Consider the following 18,914-nt stretch of genomic DNA (forward strand, 5'->3'; position numbering starts at 1 on the left):
TCAACTCCTACACGTGTACTTCTGACATTTTCAGATTTTCCACCTTTGTCTATGTATCCAGTAGCTCCTGGGCATTTTTTAGTTGAAGTGAAGGGTCTTATTAGCTGTGATTGACAGAGGTAATTGTGACCTGCTTGGGAATGGCTAGAATGTGGGTATGCATTAATCACTTGGTTTCAGCAATTTGTACGTATTTCCTTATCATGTTTTAAAACAAAATTTCATGTTTACTTTGTAGACCCTGTGCCATGGTGGCCCCAGACATCGAGCTAATCTGTGAAATCCTGTTAGTTGCTGAGGGTTTTGTGGACGCGCGCTCGTTAGCCCGCAAATTTATCACACTGTACACACTCTGCCAGGAGCTCCTGTCCAAGCAGGTGAGGGTCTTTTGGTGCTTTTTCCCAGTTGTTACACCCCATTAAAACAGCTTCTGAAGTATGGATGCTGGGTCATTTATCACTCGTATTACAGTTAGATGTTTAGGAATAATTTGATATTTTCCCTTAAATTTTGAAAATCTATGCTTTACAGTTCCTCATGTTAAAAAAATTAAACACTTGAGACAAATTGGAAGGTTTTATATTTGTTTAATACAGTTTTATCAATGGGCTATGTGATTGTTTTTAAATGTTATCAGTGCTATAATTAGATATGAGTTTTATGATGCCTCTCTTTCTTGGTGGGAATGTTATTTTCCGGAGAAAGATGATGGGAGTGTTCATAAGACCCAGGGAAGGCTGATTTTCTGAAGAACCCTCGAGAAGTGTTAAAGAGTTTCTCATTTTGTTGGTAGTTCTTTCTTTGAAGGTAGAGTTGGCTTTTTTGTGTTTATTTTTGCTCTGCAATTCCTTAGTCTCTGACATGGGCCAAATTAATTATCCTTTATTCTCCAGTCAGTAGCTTCTTGCTATTTCATTGAATCTGCTGATGGGTCAAAAAAAATGGCATCTATATGAGCATCACCATTTTTAAATTTAGCTTTGTGGTCACCTTTGACTTCAGTCTTTTGGTGACCTTTTGTTAATTCCTAGTGACATTATTTTGCAGTTTTTCCAGGGTGTAAGTATTAAAATATCACAGTTACAGCCATACACTTGATTATACTGCCAGATATACTCATTTAAAATTACCCCTTGTTGGGATGAAATTTAAATTCTGAGAGGCAAATGCATGTGGAAAATGTTGATAACTGTTATATGAAGTGAAGCAGTATACCAAACTGTAGATGTGATCTATAATTTGAGTGTGTTTTATATGTTATATTGTGTGTTTTATGTATAAAGTGATTGGAAATACATTGTGACTTTTAATATTTGTTTCTGGGTAACAAGATTGTATTTTAGAATTTTTCCTTATTGTTTACGATGATATATATTTTTTTTCAATGAAACCATTTTAATTTTATAATGGAAAAACATCAGAAGAAAGCAGTGTTACTGGATCCAGGATACATGTAGTCACAACCATATTGCATTCCCAGTACCATACTTAAACATTTAGTGAGCATTTACTGTATTCAAGTAATAAATTTATTGCTGCTGATGATGAAGGGGATAAACACAGAACAAATGAAACACTCAGATTTCTGTCTTAAAAAGATCTATTTAGGAGATTTAGTATACATGACATAAAATTTAGAAAGAAATGGAGGATGAGAAAACGTGTCATACTTTCAAGAAAAAAGGAATCGGTATTTATGGAACAGGGACCATGTATTATCTTTATTATCTTGATGAAAACACTATGAGCTTAGTCTTATTCATTCCATTTTACAGATGAGGAAACTGAGTCAGTTACCTCTCTGAAGCTCATGAGTAATAAGTGGTGGGAACATGATTTGAATTCAGTCCTTTCTAATCCTTTCTTGGACACGAGCAGCCAAGATTAGAGGAGGAAGATGTTGGGAGTAAAGGCAGAACAGGCAAGGAAAGAATTTTTCAACTCAGAGAAGCCTCAGGGAGGAAATGAGGGGGAAGAAATTCATCCAGGACAGAAGCTGAGTTAGGGACACAATCCTGATAGTTTTCTAAGCTGTAGGAATAGATTTTAGAAAAATCAGTGGATATTTTTGACTAAAGGAATAACATAATGAAAATGATGAAGATTATTTTAACAGTTGTTTGCACTGTTGAAATATTTAGGCATGTCATCAAGTCACCTTTAAAAAAAATTGAAATATAGTTGATTTACAGTGTTGATGAAATATAGTTGATTTACAGTGTTGAGTTACTGTGGTACAGAAGTGAGTCAGTTATACACACAAGCATACACACGTGTCTATGTAATCTTTTTCATATTTTTTTCCATTATAGGTTATTAAAGGATGTTGATTATAGTTCTCTGTGCTACAGTAGGACTTTGTTGTTTATCTATTTGATATATAGTAATTTGTGTCTGCTAATCTCAGCTCCTATTTCTTACTTCTCCCTCCACCCCTTTCCCTTTGGGTAACTGTAAGTTTGTTTTTCTATGTCTGTGAGTCTGTTTCTGCTTTATAAATAAGCTCATTTTTGTCATATTTTAGATTCAACATGTAAGTGACATCCTGTGAGATTTGTTTTTCTTTGAGTGACTTCACTTAGTATGATAATCTCAAAGACCATACATGTTGCTGCCAATGGCATTATTCCATTACTTTATTGCCAAAGTATTCCATTATGTAAATGCACGTACACATCTTCTTTATCCATTCTTCTGTCCGTGGATAGTCAGTCTGCTTCCTGCATTTGTTATTGTAAATAGTACTGCTGTGGAGTACTAGTATCTTTCATACATTCTCTTCTTTAATAGTTTTACTGCAGTGACTTACTCCCTCCCCAGTCTCTGTGACCTCCAAATGTTGGTTCTTCCCTCTTCTTTCCCTCCTCAAGCCCTAGTTCTTTCTATATCAATGGCTTTGAAATGATTTTTGCTGTGACCCACAGTAAAAAATACTTTTTTCTATTGAGACTCAGTATACACACATGTGCGCACACACACGCACCCAGATAACAACCGAAACGGAAATCTTCACCAAGCGCTTCTTACCGTTACTGTTTGCAGTGCACTGTGGTATTTTCCATTGCATTATTTTCTATTTTAATACCAACACAAATGATGGTTGAGACCCACTACATTGATTTTATTATCTACTAATGGATTGAAGGGCATATTTATACTTACATGTGTTGCTCCACTGCTCACAAGGCTATAACTGTTTTATTCCCAACAACCTTGTAAAGTGGGTGAATACTTCCATCTGCCTTTCCATAGATGATGATAGTAAGACTTGGAGAGGTTAAATGCCTTTCCCTCAGGCATAGCCAGGAGACATTAGAGAGAAGGGCTGTTTCTGTGTGGTTGTAGATAGAAGGCCATTTATAAACAACCTCTCAGTTGAAGCAGAATGTCTTTCCCGAGGTCCCTGCTTTGTGCAGTGCACCACGCTAGGGCCTAGAAGGCAAAAAAGCATCAGAGGGTCTGTGCTCCAGCAGCTCAGAGCCTGTGAAGAAATCTTGGGCAGAGATAATGTAAAAGTTTCAAAGCGGTATCGGTTTAATCATTGAATGTATTTTAAAAATACTCTATTGGGGTAAAGTTGGTTTACAGTGTTGTGTTAGTTTCAGGTGTACAGCAAAGCCAATCTGTTATATCCATTCTTTTTTAGATTCCTTTCCTATATAGGCCATTACAGAGTATTGTGTAGAGTTCTCTGGGCTGTACAGTAGGTCCTTATTAGTTATCTGTTTTATATACAGTAGTGTGTATGTCAATCTCAATCTCCCAGTTTATCCCTCCTCCACTCTTTACCTGCAGGTAACATCATATGATATCACTTATATGTGGAATCTTAAAAAGGGTTCAAATAAACTTATCTTAAAATCGATATAACTTAACTTAAAATAGAAATAAAGTTACAGATGTAGAAAACAAACTTACGGTTACCAGGGAGTAAGGTGGCCAGATGGATGAATTGGAAGACTGGGGTTGACATATATATGCTACTATGTATAAAATAGGTAACTAATAAGGACCTGCTGTATGTTGCTGTTATTTAATTGCTAAGTCATGTCCAACTCTTTGTGACCCCATGGAGAGTAGCTCACCAGGCTCCTCTGTCCATGGGATTTTCCACCGGAGTGAGTTGCTATTTCCTTCTCCAGAGGATCTTCCCCACACAGGGATCAAACCTGTGTCTTCTGCACTGCAGGTGGGTTCTTTACCACTGAGCCACTGAATAAGCACACACAGGAAACTCTACTCCATATTCGGTAATGATCTATATGGGAAAATAGTCTTCAAAAGAGCAGATGCATGCATGCGTATAACTGACTCATTCTGCTGTATGCTTGAAACTAACACAACATTGCAAATCAACTGTAGTCCAATAAATTTTTTTGTAGAGAGAGAGTAAAGAGGGAGATTAGAGATCCAGGGCCAGGAGGAGATAGAATAGCAGGGCTCCAGGTGGGCGAGAGGAGCGTGCTTGTGGTTGGAGGTAAAACGTGGGAGTAATTGTACCCCTGAGTTGGCAAGTTTATTGAGAGAACAGAGGGAGGCAGGCAGGTGGAGCCTTGGGCAAATACTGCAACTAAACACCGTGGAAAGAAGAGATCTGCTGACAGAGGCAGAGAATCAGGCAAAAGAAACAGGACAGTGAAGGGACATGATTTTTTAAGTGTCAAGGAGGGGAGAAAAATATTACTTTACATTGTCAAGATACGTGCGTAAGTGAATTCTTATAGCCTTAAGCTCTTCCTTCTGGAATGGAAATCTGAGTCCCTCATAAAATTTTTGAAAGAATGTATTTGTGTTTTGATTTTAGGATCATTATGATTGGGGACTTCGTGCTATTAAATCTGTCTTGGTTGTAGCTGGCTCTCTGAAACGAGGAGATAAAAATAGACCTGAAGATCAGGTACTGCAGTGCTAATATGATTTTGTTGAGTGAATAACTAAATGGCTTCGTACAAAGAAAAGTGTATGTATGGATGGTGGGTTATACATATCACAACTTTAAAAAAGGATCACATCTATTTTTAATACAGGATATTTTAAGGACTGACATCTCTTACGTTATACAAGACCACACGTATTTTTGAGTAAAAGGATATGAATATGTGAAAGGAAATGTGATTTTATAAGTGCTTTTGAAATATCAGCCACAAAAAGTATTTGGACAGTCATAAATAATTCAGTAATCACTGTTTGATTTTCTCTGAGGAGCATTTAGAAAATCTGATTGAGTTGGGATATTAATCCTAAAAATGTCAATGAAGACATAATCTAATGGAAGAAAGTATGTTCATTTCATGGGATGGACAGGAAGAAAGCAACAGGAAGGATGCTTGCCCGACACCAATGAAATTTAACCAGTTATTTAGAGAAACAAGGGGATGTTCCAGTCTCCTTCATGGGGAAAAACAATAACATCCACATTGTGCACTTTTCTCTATTAAACAAGTAGTGAGGGTAATTAATATACAGCCTTTGTGTAGATTCAGTATGGCTTGCAATTTTGAAAAAAAGGTCTATTCCTTTTAGTTTCTTTTCATGTTAAGGGATATTTCTCATATAAATTTCTACTTCTTTTTCTCTAATCTTTCTCTTCCTCTCAGTCACAATTCATGATTGGGTCAAGACTGTCATTTGTTTTCTTGCTATTTCTTGCTATATTTTTATTTTTGTTGGGACACTTACCTCTTTGTGTGAAAGTCATCCTGATGTTCATATCACTGCTTTTAATATCTAAAGCCTTCTTTGTTTTTCAACCAATACAGAAGAAAAACCCAAGCTGAAAATGGGTGGAATTGATCATTCTGAGATTTTCAGAGTATTTTGAACAAAATGATCTGATGGGACTGGTGAATTTATATCCTGGAGTTTGAGGATTACAGAGAGAAGCACCTCAGACCTTGTCTTAAGATCCAGACATTGTCAAGGAAGGGACAGGGCCCTTTGGCTGGCTTTAGTCTGAGGTTACCCATGGTATCAGCAGAGTTCTCTCCTGTTCTGATATGTGACCTTTTAAGCAGTTACCCTCCCTGTAGATAGAATGCCATTCTACTAGAGAACAGGATCTATCTCATGATGTAGATATGAAAATTAAAAATAACATCTTTAGCTGTTAGACCTTGTATCAGCTTTTTTATGAAAAGTTTTCTGTCTTCCTTTCTAGGTACTCATGAGAGCATTAAGGGACTTCAATATGCCTAAAATAGTGACTGATGACACCTCTGTGTTTTTGGGCCTCATTGGTGACCTGTTTCCATCCCTGGATGTGCCCCGGAGGAGAGCACCCCACTTTGAACGGATGGTCAGGCAGTCCACTGTGGAGCTGCGCCTGCAGCCTGAGGAAAGCTTCATCCTCAAGGTGAAAGGAGAGTTCCCTTGTCATGGCAGCCCTTGGGATATTCAGTGCCCATAACTGCAGTGATGGGATACTCAGCCAAAACATCACCTTACATATTCCACTGACCTTAAGATGCTCTTGATGCACACTTACAGCATTCTAATGTGGAAGTCTTTACTAAAGTAAATATAAATATCATCCCATTTGTGAGAAGGTGAACATATACAGATATGATTAAGTCATGGTTTTCAATATGAACAGACTTTTCATTAGTTTATAAAACTCCTTGCTGATGTGCAGCAAAAATTAATTTTGCTATCTTTTGTCTCCACCTTAAGAAAGGGTGGAAGTAATGAAATCATTAGCACATGTTTGTAAGCGGGGAGAAATGTCCATAGGTATGACATCATCTGACTTCTCAAAGGCTTGTGCATATGCTTCCTCATTTGGGATATAGTGAATATACATGAGTGTTAAAATACATAAAGGGCATCTGTTTTAGATGCTTCGGAGGATATGTGATTAGTTATAGATGATATTGGCCATATACTGTTTCTGGTCACAGTTCATGAGTGTTACTAATTTTGAGACTCACTCCTGCCATGTACCAAGTACTTCTGTACTTCACTTCTGTCTGAGCCCGTGACTCAGTAACTAATGGTTGTTCTTCATTCTCATCCCCATATTGTGCACTGGGACATCCAGGAGAAACTATACTTCGCACTTGTTATCTCTGAATTTTCCCTGAATATAATGCTGCTGGTGGGGTCTGGCTTGAGTTGTTAAGGAAAGCACTGGGCAAAAATGGATAGATTTTTTTTTTTAAAGAAACTAGTGTCTGCTTGTTCGGTCTGTAGGTTGTTCAGCTGGAGGAGCTGTTGGCTGTGCGACACTCTGTCTTCGTCGTTGGAAATGCAGGCACAGGGAAGAGTAAGGTATGGTAAACACCTGTGAGCTTTGAACAAAACTGGCATAAGAGTGGGGCCTACACTCAGTCCTACTTGAGAGTTCCCCTCAGTGAATTTGCTCATAATTTGAGGTTAGAATCTGAGACTCTAATATTGCTCTCTGATCAGTTGACACTCTTTTTCTTTATAATGAGGACGAGGAGAGAGGAATTGGTAGAACACTGCACTCAGGAAAGTAAATAAAGGAAGACTGGGCTTTCCACGTGAGATAGCATCCTATTCACACATTGAGATGTATGCCCTCCTGTCTTATGCATCTTTCAGTAGTATACCTGAATTCTTTTATCCAAAGTAAACATATTGAGAGACTCTAGAATAAGATACCCAGATTACAAGATTGGTTTTGCCCTACCCACATTTGTCAAAACTATTTTCTGATATTTTCCAAGTTATCCTAGTTTCTCTTTCCCATATCACTGAGAAAAGCCCAAATACTTTTCTTCAATATCATTCTCTATAGGGCCAAAGCAAAACTTGAAAAGCAATGGAGAAGCAAAAGCCGCGTTTTTGAGGCACCTGTTACACGCTGTGCTGGGTGCATGATGTGTGATTTATCTGTACAATGATGAGCATCCATGGCTGTTATTATCCCCGTTTTTAGTTCACTGCTTGATTTTGTTTGCTCTTACTGACGGTCCTGAAAACATACTTTCCTTGCTTGGCAGACGGTATAGGCAGAACTGCATGTGTTTTAATTGAGGGTGCTTGGGTAGAAACACATTTAGTAACCGGTGACTAAAAATAAGTGTAGTGCGCACATGAGACTTCAGGGCGTGGATGTCTATAGAACTTGCCAATGTTTAGATCAGACTCAAAGTGTACACTTGTAAAGGGAGGCGCGGTATAGGGCTTTTTCTAGTGAAAAATGTAATAATGGAAATATTAAAGTAGATAACTAACTGATAGACCTGTAATTATTTTGTTAGAGTAAGTTTCAGATATGGGCTATGGTGAGAGGAAGGATAAAGTTAAATTCTATCATTTTCAGTAGATTAATGGTTTCTAAAAATAGAAGCTTAATATTCCTAAGACATTCAGTTTCTTTCCTCCAGGCTTCGCTGATTCTGTTTCTGTTCTATTCAACCTTTACTTAAGCTGATAGAACTAGAGCACCAAAGCTTGGGGCCGTATTATTTAGCAACATAGTATTCTGAAGTATTTGCCAATTGTTTGTCAGTCCTTTAAACCCCTGTGAGGACATAAGGATGATAATATCTAAAATAAAAGCCATGGCTTTTCAGAGAAAGCAAAAAAGGATAGTTGGGTCGATATTTGGGTTAAGGCATCAGTTCATTAAACAGATATGTATTACTGTTAAGTCACTTCAGTCGTGTCTGACTCTGTGCGACCCCAGAGACGGCAGCCCACCAGGCTCCCCCATCCCTGGGATTCTCCAGGCAAGAACACTGGAGTGGGTTGCCATTTCCTTCTCCAGTGCATGAAAGTGAAAAGTGAAAGTGAAGTTGCTCAGTTGTGTCCGACTCTTAGCGACCCCATGGACTGCAGCCCACCAGGCTCCTCCATCCATGGGTTATATGTATTAAGTGCAGATTTTATTTTCTTGGTTTCCAAAATCACTGTGGACAGTGACTGCAGCCATGAAATTAAAAGAGGCTTGCTCCTTGGAAGGAACACTATGACAAACCTAGGCATATTAAAAAGCAGAGACATCAGTTTGCCAACAAAGGTCCGTATAGTCAAAGCTATGGTTTTTCCAATAGTCATGTATGGATGTGAGAGTTGGACCATAAAGAAGGCTGAGCAGCGAAGAATTAATGCTTTTGAACTGTGGTGTTGGAGAAGACTCTTGAGAGTCCCTTGGACTGCAAGGAGATCCAACCAGTCCATCCTAAAGGAAATCAACCCTGAATATTCATTGAAAAGACTGAAATGCTGAAGCTGAAGCTTCACTACTTTGACCACCCGATACAGAGAGCCGACTGACTGGAAAAGACCCTGATGCTGGGAATGATTGAAAGCTGGAGGAGAAGGGGATGACAGAGGATGGGGAAGTTGGATAGCGTGACTGAGTCAATGGACATGAAAGTGAGCAAACTCCAGGAGATAGTGAAGGACAGGAAAGCCTGGCATACTGCAGACCATGGGGTTGAAAAGAGTCGGACACTGAGCGATTGAACAGCAAAACGGCATTAAGCATCTATTCTGTGAATTCCTAGCCTCAACGCTTCTTTTCCTCAATTACCTAGATCAGAGTTTCTCAGCTTCAGCACCATTGACATTTGGATCTGCTAAGTCATTGTCCTGGGGGCCGGCCTGTAATTGCAGAATATTGAGCAGCATCCCTGGCCTCTGCCCACAAGATGCCCAGCAGCAGGTCCTCCTCCCTCAGGTCAAGAGAGTCTCCTGTTGAGAACTTACTGCTCTCGGTCACCAGTTCTCACAGTACAGCTAGACAAACATCATAGGCATCACCTCGGACCTTGTTAGAACTCAAATCAGTCCTACCTGAGACCTACTAAATTAGAAACTCTGAGACTGGGTCTGTTAGTCTGCTTTAATACCTTTTATGCACTTTGGATGCAGGCTAAATTTTAAGAACCATCTAAATAATATAGACAGAGTAGATGTTAACATCATGCATAGGAGTAACATATACAGGCCTTTACTTTGCACACCTGGTTAAAAATCTCAGTTGGTGGTGACTTTCTCTAGTCTACACTGTTGAAAGAATCAGGTGAACTGATCCTCACGGATTGTAGGATTAAAGTTTTCAAGATGGGAATGAAAATATACACATGTAAATGTTTTCCCATTCTCAGTGCACTCAGAATATATAGGAGCATATAATGCATAAGGAAAGCCCTTCAGAAATCTTTTGCTTTTCATTTGGCTTACATTAGTATTAGTTTTCTTAGCTTTTTTCCTTTTCTCGCCTAGATTTTGAGAACATTAAACCGAACATATGTTAACATGAAACAGAAACCCATTTGGAATGACTTAAACCCCAAAGCTGTGACAACAGATGAACTCTTCGGTTTCATACATCATGCTACTCGAGAATGGAAAGACGGCAAGTAGTATTTCCCCTTTTGAAGTGCTAAAAAAAAATTTTTTTTTAATCCAGAAAATCATTTCTTAGTTCAAGCCAATTTTAGTCATGGCTGTAGATTTAATGTTTATGGGTTGGCATTATTGGAAATAGAGCAGCTCACAACAGCATTTATAACCTATAAATTAAACCCAGATTTGAATAAGTGGTTGATTAGCATTCAGCAGGTTCATGCACAAAGCTGTGTATTTTATCCCCCATTATTTATGTCAGCACTCCCTGTAAACCAGAAAAGTCAACACAAATGCTTCAAGAAGTATTTATGCAGTACCTGATGCAAGACACTGACTAAGTTCCAAAGTCCTTGGAACATGTTTCTTGTCCTGAAACCATTTTTGCAGACAAGATTCCTTTGTTTTGTTAAGCTAAGTTCTTACATTCTCATTTCCATAAATGCACTAACCTTGTCATCATTCTTGAGTTCTTTCCCACCATACATTCAACCTCACAGCAAATTCTATAGGCTTTACCTTTAACATGTGTGTTCATTCCAGCACTTCTCACCTCTGCAGCTTCTCCATGAGTCCTGACCACCAACAGTGGGTCACACGTCATGGGTCTCCAAGAAACTCATTTTCCATGCAGTAGACAGAGGCTCTTCAAAATGTTACTTCTCTGCTTGAAGTTTCCAGTGTGTTTCCTCAGCATTAGGATCCAGCCTTTATCCGAAGCCTACAGGGTTCTCTGTGATGTATCCCTTCCCCATCTCTGACCTCATTTCTTGGTCTCTGCCTTTTACTTGCACATATGCTCAGGCCTCCTTGCTCTTGTGCCAGATTGCCAAGCATCTTCCCATCATGGGCCTTTTCACTTGGTGTCCCCACTGTCTGCACCCGTGGAGATGCTGGCATGGCGTGCTCCCTTACGTTACTGGAATGTCGGGTCACATATCGCATCAAGGAAGACCTTCCTGATGACCCTACCAAAGAAACTGACTTCATCATTATCCTTCCAGATATGTACACACTGCTTCCTTAATTGTGGGACAATCAAAATGTACTCTCTTAAGCTTTCTAGCTTTTTTTTTTAAGACTCTGGCAGGAAGTGAATAATAATTTGTTTACCCTGAAAATATGTGGAAGCCTTTCAAATTATTGTCCATTAGAAACGTCGCTGACATTTTTGTGAATTATGATGGCAGGTTCTGTTTTGACTGTCACTTTTCTTTGCACAAGATACTTCACAGGAAACCAAACCTTCCACATACGTGTCTCAATACAGTTTTTTTTTCCCACTGTAGCATTATATACTTGAGTTTTGAACACTCAGAAGCTATTAAAATGCCATGTAACATACATAGCAAGAAAGACTGTGAATTTAAAATGTTTTATCTTTACATCTTGTGAGATAATAAAGTCTTTCAATGCCAATGAATGAATTTCTCAAAGAAATGTATCACATTTCTGAGTAGTTTATAATTTCTCTTGAATAATGTTATAGAAAAACTGATAAAGGTGGAATAAGCTAATATTTGGCTCAAAATAGATACTGAATATATGTGCATGAAAAAAAAAAGGATACTGTTTTCACTTGTATAACTTCTGAGTTTCATGTATATCACCTGCTGTCAGTCAGTCAGTCAGTTCAGTCGCTCAGTAGTGTCCGACTCTTTGTGACCCCATGAACCGCAGCACACCAGGCCTCCCTGTCCATCACCAACTCCTGGAGTTCACTCAAACTCACGTCCATCGAGTCAGTGATGCCATCCAGCCATCTCATCCTCTGTCGTCCCCTTCTCCTCCTGCCCTCAATCTTTACCAGCATCAGGGTCTTTTCAAATGAGTCAACTCTTTGCGTGAGGTGGCCAAAGTATTGGAGTTTCAGCCTTAGCATCAGTCCTTCCAAAGAACACCCAGGACTGATCTCCTTTAGGATGGACTGGTTGGATCTCCTTGCAGTCCAAGGGACTCTCAAGAGTCTTCTCCAACATCACAGTTCAAAAGTATCAGTTCTTCCGCACTCAGCTTTCTTTATAGTCCAACTCTCCCATCCATACATGACCACTGGAAAAACCATAGCCTTGACTAGATGGACCTTTGTTGACAAAGTAACGTCTCTGCTTTTTAATATACTGTCTAGGTTGGTCATAACTTTCCTTCCAAGGAGTAAGTGTCTTTTAATTTCATGGCTGCAGTCACCATCTGCAGTGATTTTGGAGCCCCCCAAAATAAAGTCTGACACTGCTTCCACTGTTTCCCCATCTGTTTGCCATCTCCACAAATATTCTTCAAGGGATGCACTTTATTTGATCTTTGGGGTTGCTTAGTATGAGATGTTAAGCAACCTTCTCATGGAAGTGAAACTTGCCCAGTGATCTCGAGAGCCCAGGTATGGCTCAAAAAGCACTGCTGTTTGCCCACCTGAATAGGGTGCAAACTTACTTACTGAATAAAAGAACTTCCAATACAATTAACACAAATTTATTTTAGAAATGAACAGCAATCAACCCCATTGTACATTAGGATTGTTTACTCTCAACTTACAGGTCTGTTTTCATCCATTCTGCGAGAACAAGCAAATCTTAGGCATGATGGACCAAAATGGATAGTCCTGGATGGTGATATCGATCCCATGTGGATTGAATCACTGAACACTGTCATGGATGATAACAAGGTGAACTGAAATGCTGTTTATCATAAATTGCAGGTCTGAGATCTTTATACTTGCATGAGTTTCAATAGGACAATTTAAAACTGTGATATTTCAGATTCTAAATAAAGTTTATTTTTTATGGTATTCAGGCCTTTTCATGTAATCAACTGTTAAAACAAAAGTCTTAAATTTAGATAATTACCATAGTTGTTTAAAAGTTGGCATGAGTAAGTGCATGTTGATGAGTTTGTTCCTAGGGGGTCAGTGAGCTCCCCTGGGGATGAACTGATATCTTTATTCAGACTGCCTTTCTAACGCGGGCAGTGATCATTTCTGACTTGGGCACTGAGCTCGTATGTAGCCTTTGGCACTTCTCCTGGGGACGGGGACGGGGGAGGACTTCTTGCTGTTGTGAAAAGTTAGCAGCCTTGCCTTTGCTCCCTAATGAGACGGCCACTTCTGTGCTGTGCTGCCCTGTCCAGGTGCTGACATTGGCCAGCAATGAGCGCGTAGCTCTGACTCCCTCCATGAAGCTGCTCTTTGAGATTCATCACTTGAGGACTGCAACCCCAGCTACTGTTTCCAGAGCTGGTATTCTATATGTGAACCCACAAGATTTAGGCTGGAATCCGTGAGTATGGCTTTTTTTTTTTTAATTGTGCTAAGATATACATAATGTCAAATTTACCAGTTTAACCGTTTTTAAGTATAGAGTTCAGTGGCATTGAGTACATTCACGTTGTAGTACAACCATCATCACCATCAGTCTCCAGAACCTTTTTCATCTTCCCAAAATGAAACCCCACAGTCACTAAACAGTACCCCTCCCAGCATCCCCAGCTCCTTTCTACTGTCTATCTCTATGAATTTGAATACTCTAGGTACTTCTTATAAATTGAACCATATAATAATTGTCTTCTTCTGATGGGCTTATTTCACTTAGTAAAATGTCTTCAAAGTTTGTTCATGTTACAGCCGGTGCCAGAATTTCCTGTCTTTTTAAGGCTGAATGGAATATATACCCAATGGAATATATATATGTATATATATATGTCTCATACTGTTCATCCATTCATCCTTCTGTAGACACTAGGGCTGCTTCAGCCTTTTGACTGTTGCAAATAATGCTTCTGTGAACATGGGCATAATCTCTTTGAGTCCCAGCTTTCAGTTGTTTTTGATATATACCCACACAAGCAGAATGGCTAGAGATCATACAGATTTTCTGACGTCCCACTATACTATCTTCCGCTATGGCTGCACCGTTTTCCATTCCCGTCACTAGTCCACTGGAGTTCCACTTTCTGCGTGACCCCACCACCACCACTTGTTTTCTCTATATTTTATAGTAGAAACATCTTAACAGGTGTGAAATGGAATCTCATTCCAATTTTGACTCATTTCTCTAATGATTAATCATGTTGAACATCTTTTCATGTGTTCATTGGCCATTTGTATATTTTCTTCAGAGATGTGACCATTTCAGCCCTTTGCCTGTTTTTTAATCTAACTGTTGGGGTTTTTTGTTGTTTTGTGAACTTTTTATTAATCTTCATAGAATCATTCAACTTCACCTTCTTTGGCATTAGTGTTTGGGCATAGAGTTGAATCACTGTGATATGGCTCATAGCTTCATGGAGTTGGACAAGGCTGTGGTCCATGTGATCAGTTTGGTTCATTTTCTGTGACTGTGGTTTTCATTCTGTTTTCCATAAGAGGCTTATGGAAGCTTCCTGATGGAAGAAACTGACTGTGGGGGAAACTAGGTCTTGTTCTGATGGGCAGGGCCATGCTCAGTTCAGTTTAGTCGCTCAGTCATGTCCGACTCTTTGCAATCCCATGGCCTGCACCACGCCAGGCCTCCCTGTCCATCACCAACTCCTGGAGTTTACCCAAACTCACGTCCATTGAGTCAGTGATACCATTCAACCACCTCATCCTCTGTCGTCCATTTCTCCTCCCATTTTCAATCTTTCCCAGCATCAGGATCTTTTCAAATGAGTCAGTTCTTCTCATCAGGTGGCCAAAATACTGGCATTTCAGCTTCAACATCACTCCTTCCAATGAACACCTACGACTGATCTCCTTTAGGATGGACTGGTTGGATCTCCTTGCAGTCCAAGGGACTCTCAAGAGTCTTCTCCAACACCACAGTTCAAAAGCATCAATTCTTCAGCACTCAGCTTTCTTTATAGTCCAGCTCTCACATCCACACATGACTGCTGCAAAAACCATAGCCTTGACTAGATAGGCCTTTGTTGGCAAAGTAACGTCTCTGCTTTTTAATATGCTATCTAGGTTGGTCATAACTTTTCTTCCAAGGAGTAAGCATCTTTTAATTTCATGGTAGTAGACACCATCTGCAGTGATTTTGGAGCCCCCCCCAGAAATAAAGTCAGCTGCTGTTTGCCCATCTATTTCCCATGAAGTGATGGGACCGGATGCCATGATCTTCGTTTTCTGAATGTTGAGCTTTAAGCCAACTTTTCACTCTCCTGCTTCACTTTCATCAAGAGGTTCTTTAGTTCTTCTTCACTTTCTGCCATAAGGGTGGTATCATCTGCATATCTCAGGTTATTGCTATTTCTCCCAGCAATCTTGAGTCCAGCTTGTGCTTCTTCCAGCCCAGCGTTTCTCATGATGTACTCTGCATATAAGTTAAATAAGCAGGGTGACAATATACAGCCTTGACATACTCCTTTTCCTATTTGGAACCAGTCTGTTGTTCCATGTCCAGTTCTAACTGTTGCTTCCTGACCTGCAAACAGATTTCTCAGAAGGCAGGTCAGGTGGTCTGGTATTCCCATCTCTCTCAGAATTTTCCACAGTTTGTTGTGATCCACACAGTCAAAGGCTTTGGCATAGTCAATGAAGCAGAAATAGATGTTTTTCTGGAACTCTCTTGCTTTTTCGATGATCCAACGGATGTTGGCAGTTTGAACTCTCATTATTCTGCCTTTTCTAAATCCAGCTTGAACATCTGGAAGTTCATAGTTCACATATTGTTGAAGCCTGGCTTGGAGAATTTTGGGCATTTCTTTACTAGAGTGTGAGATGAGTGCAGTTGTGTGGTAGTTTGAGCATTCTTTGGCATTGCCTTTCTTTGGGATTGGAATGAAAACTGACCTTTTCCAGTCCTGTGGCCACTGCTGAGTTTTCCAAATTTGTTGGCATATCGAGTGCAGCACTTTCACAGCATCATCTTTCAGGATTTGAAATAGTTCCACTGGAATTCCATCACCTCCTCTAGCTTTGTTTGTAGTGATGCTTTCTAAGGCTCACTTGACTTCACATTCCAGGATGTCTGACTCTAGGTGAGTGATCACACCATCATGATTATCCAGGTCTTGATAATCTTTTTGTATAGTTCTTCCTGCCTCTTCTTAATATCTTCTGCTTCTGTTAGGTCCATTTCCTGTCCTTTATTGAGCCCATCCCTGCATGAAATGATCCCTTGGTATCTCTAATTTTCTTGAAGAGATCTCTAGTCTTTCTCATTCTATTATTTTCCTCTATTTCTTTGCATTGATCAGTGAGGAAGACTTCCTTATCTCTCCTTGCTGTTCTTTGAAACTCTGCATTCAAATGGGTATATCTTTCCTTTTCTCCTTTGCTTTTCACTTTTCTTCTTTTCTCAGCTATTTGTAAGGCCTCCTCAGACAGCCATTTTGCTTTCTTGCATTTCTTTTTCTTGGGGATGGTCTTGATCCCTGTCTCCTGTACAGTGTCATGAACCTCCATCCATAGTTCATCAGGCCCTCTGTCTTATCAGATCTAGTCCCTTAAATCTATTTCTTACTTCCACTGTATAATTGTAGGGAATTTGATTTAGGTCATACCTGAATGGTCTAGTGGTTTTCTCTACTGTCTTCAATTTAAATCTGAATTTTGCAATAAGGAGTTCATGATCTGAGCCACAGTCAGTTCCTGGTCTTGTTTTTGCTGATTGTATGGAGCTTCTCCACCTTTGGCTGCAAAGAATATAATCAGTCTGATTTCAGTGTTGACCATCTGTTGACCATTTCATGTGTAAAGTCTTCTCTTGTGTTGTTGGAAGAGGGTGTTTGGGCCATGCTCAGTAAATCTTTAATCCAATTTTCTGTTGATGGGCGGGGCTGTGTTCCCTCTGTGTTGTTTGGCCTGAGGCCAAGCTGTTGACCCGCACCTCCACCAGAGACTCCTGAACACTCACAGGCAAGTCTGACTCAGTCTGTTGTGGGGACACTGGTCCTTTCTTCTGGTGCGTACAAGGTTTTGTTTCTACCCTCGAAGAGTCTGTTTCTCTAGTCCTGTGGAAGTTCTGTAATCCAATCCCACTGGCCTCCAAAGTCAAATTCCCTGGGGATACTCCATCCCCTTTGCTGGATTCCCATGTTGGGAAATCTGTTGTTGGTCCAAGAACTTTCTTAACAGTGCAAGAATTTCTTTGGTATAATTGTTCTGCAGTTTGTGGGTCGTCTCCTCAGCACCTCTATGGAAAAGACCCTGATACTTGGAAAGATTGAAGGCAGGAGGAGAAGGGGAGACAGAGGATGAGATGGTTGGATGTCATCACCAACTTGATGGACAGGAGTTTGAGCAAGCTTCCGGAGTTGGTGATGGACAGGGAAGCTCATCGTGCTGCAGTCCATGGCTCACAAAGCATCAGACATGACTGAGCAACTGAACGGAACTATTAATCTTAGATGTTAAAAAAAGCTAAAATTGTATTTGACTATTTGAGGAAAATATTAGTGATTAAATTTATTGCTAATTAATTAGGCTAATCTAAGATAGCATCTTTACGCAGTTGTCATTTTTAGTTGGACATTACCTTGTTCATGCCTTGCACATGTAAAAACATACATTTGTTGACTAAGTGAGTAAATAATAAAAGCTCACATGGAGCACTTAGGTATTAGTATATCATTTAGTGAGCATATATGTGTGTGTATATATGTATATAATATGCATATGTGAACAGCAGAGATGCTTTGATTTAGAACAAGTTAATTGTGCCCACTTGCTTACTTCTCAGATGCTGACACTTCTCATCATTTATTCTGGTGGTCCCTTGGTACCTTCTCTCATATTCCCACTCTGTGCTGTGGAAACACCTACGCTCTGCACGTGAACAGTGCTGGTGATGGCATGCTTCTGTGTCGGTTATCTTCTCTTTACCCCTCCACCCTGCTCTGTGCACCCAGTGGCTGTCCTGTGTGGACCACATCAGTACGTTCCTTGCCCTCTGGCTTCCGGTTGGTTTGGCCAGTGGGGAGCGCTGACAGGAAATGAGGGGGAGAAAGGAGAGTGAGGTCTCTTCATTCCTCCGGCTCCCTCCCCGTAGGACTACAACAGGATGACTGCCCTTCATCAGTGTGCGTGCGTGTTCAGTCGTGTCCGACTCTTTGCAGCCCTATAGACTGTAGCCCGCCAGGCCCCTCTGTCCGTGGGATCCTCCAGGCAAGAATATTAGAGTGGGTTGCCATGCCTTCCTGCAGGGGATCTTCCCAACCCAGGGATGGCACCAGTGTCTTCTGTATCTCCTGCGTTGCAGGCGGATTCTTTACCCACTGAGCCACCTGAGAAGCTCTTCTTAAATCTCTCCGTGAGATTCTTTACTTCCAGGTTCTAGTAGCCCTTTCCTTTCCCAATAGTCCTTTTATTGATCCTTCTCTATTATCCTGACTCAAGGATGACTTCTGTTCCTGCCAGACTCCTGACTCATGCACTTCTCCAGGCTACTTTTCTGTGTCCTGATTTGTTTACTGAAAGTCTCATCCTCTGACTCAGCAGTTAAGTAGAGCCATACCCAGGTTTCTGTGAAGCTAGGGGAAGGACTGATTTTTAAAGTCTAAGATGGAGAGTCCTTCTTGGACTAACAGCTGCTTTCTCCAGCTAGGATTTTGACTGGCTCCTAGGACATTTCTGTTGATTGGGAGCTAGATGAAGGAGAAGCTTCAGTGTCCCTTGA

The 18,914-nt window shown here is 40.2% G+C and overlaps 1 protein-coding gene across 1 annotated transcript in view; it reads left to right on the forward strand.

Annotated features, from left to right (window-relative positions):
• The window catches only part of DNAH11 (dynein axonemal heavy chain 11), a 355,953-nt gene that overhangs the window by 135,395 nt on the left and 201,644 nt on the right, over positions 1 to 18,914 (forward strand). Inside the window, exons 36-42 of the mRNA XM_052639247.1 lie at positions 239 to 377; positions 4,805 to 4,897; positions 6,158 to 6,352; positions 7,189 to 7,266; positions 10,198 to 10,334; positions 12,832 to 12,982; positions 13,444 to 13,592. Coding sequence (XP_052495207.1) covers positions 239 to 377; positions 4,805 to 4,897; positions 6,158 to 6,352; positions 7,189 to 7,266; positions 10,198 to 10,334; positions 12,832 to 12,982; positions 13,444 to 13,592 — 942 coding nt within the window. The remainder of the gene's footprint in view (positions 1 to 238; positions 378 to 4,804; positions 4,898 to 6,157; positions 6,353 to 7,188; positions 7,267 to 10,197; positions 10,335 to 12,831; positions 12,983 to 13,443; positions 13,593 to 18,914) is intronic.

The sequence above is a fragment of the Budorcas taxicolor genome, chromosome 4, assembly GCF_023091745.1.
Source record: "Budorcas taxicolor isolate Tak-1 chromosome 4, Takin1.1, whole genome shotgun sequence".
Classification (NCBI taxonomy): Eukaryota; Metazoa; Chordata; class Mammalia; order Artiodactyla; family Bovidae; genus Budorcas; species Budorcas taxicolor.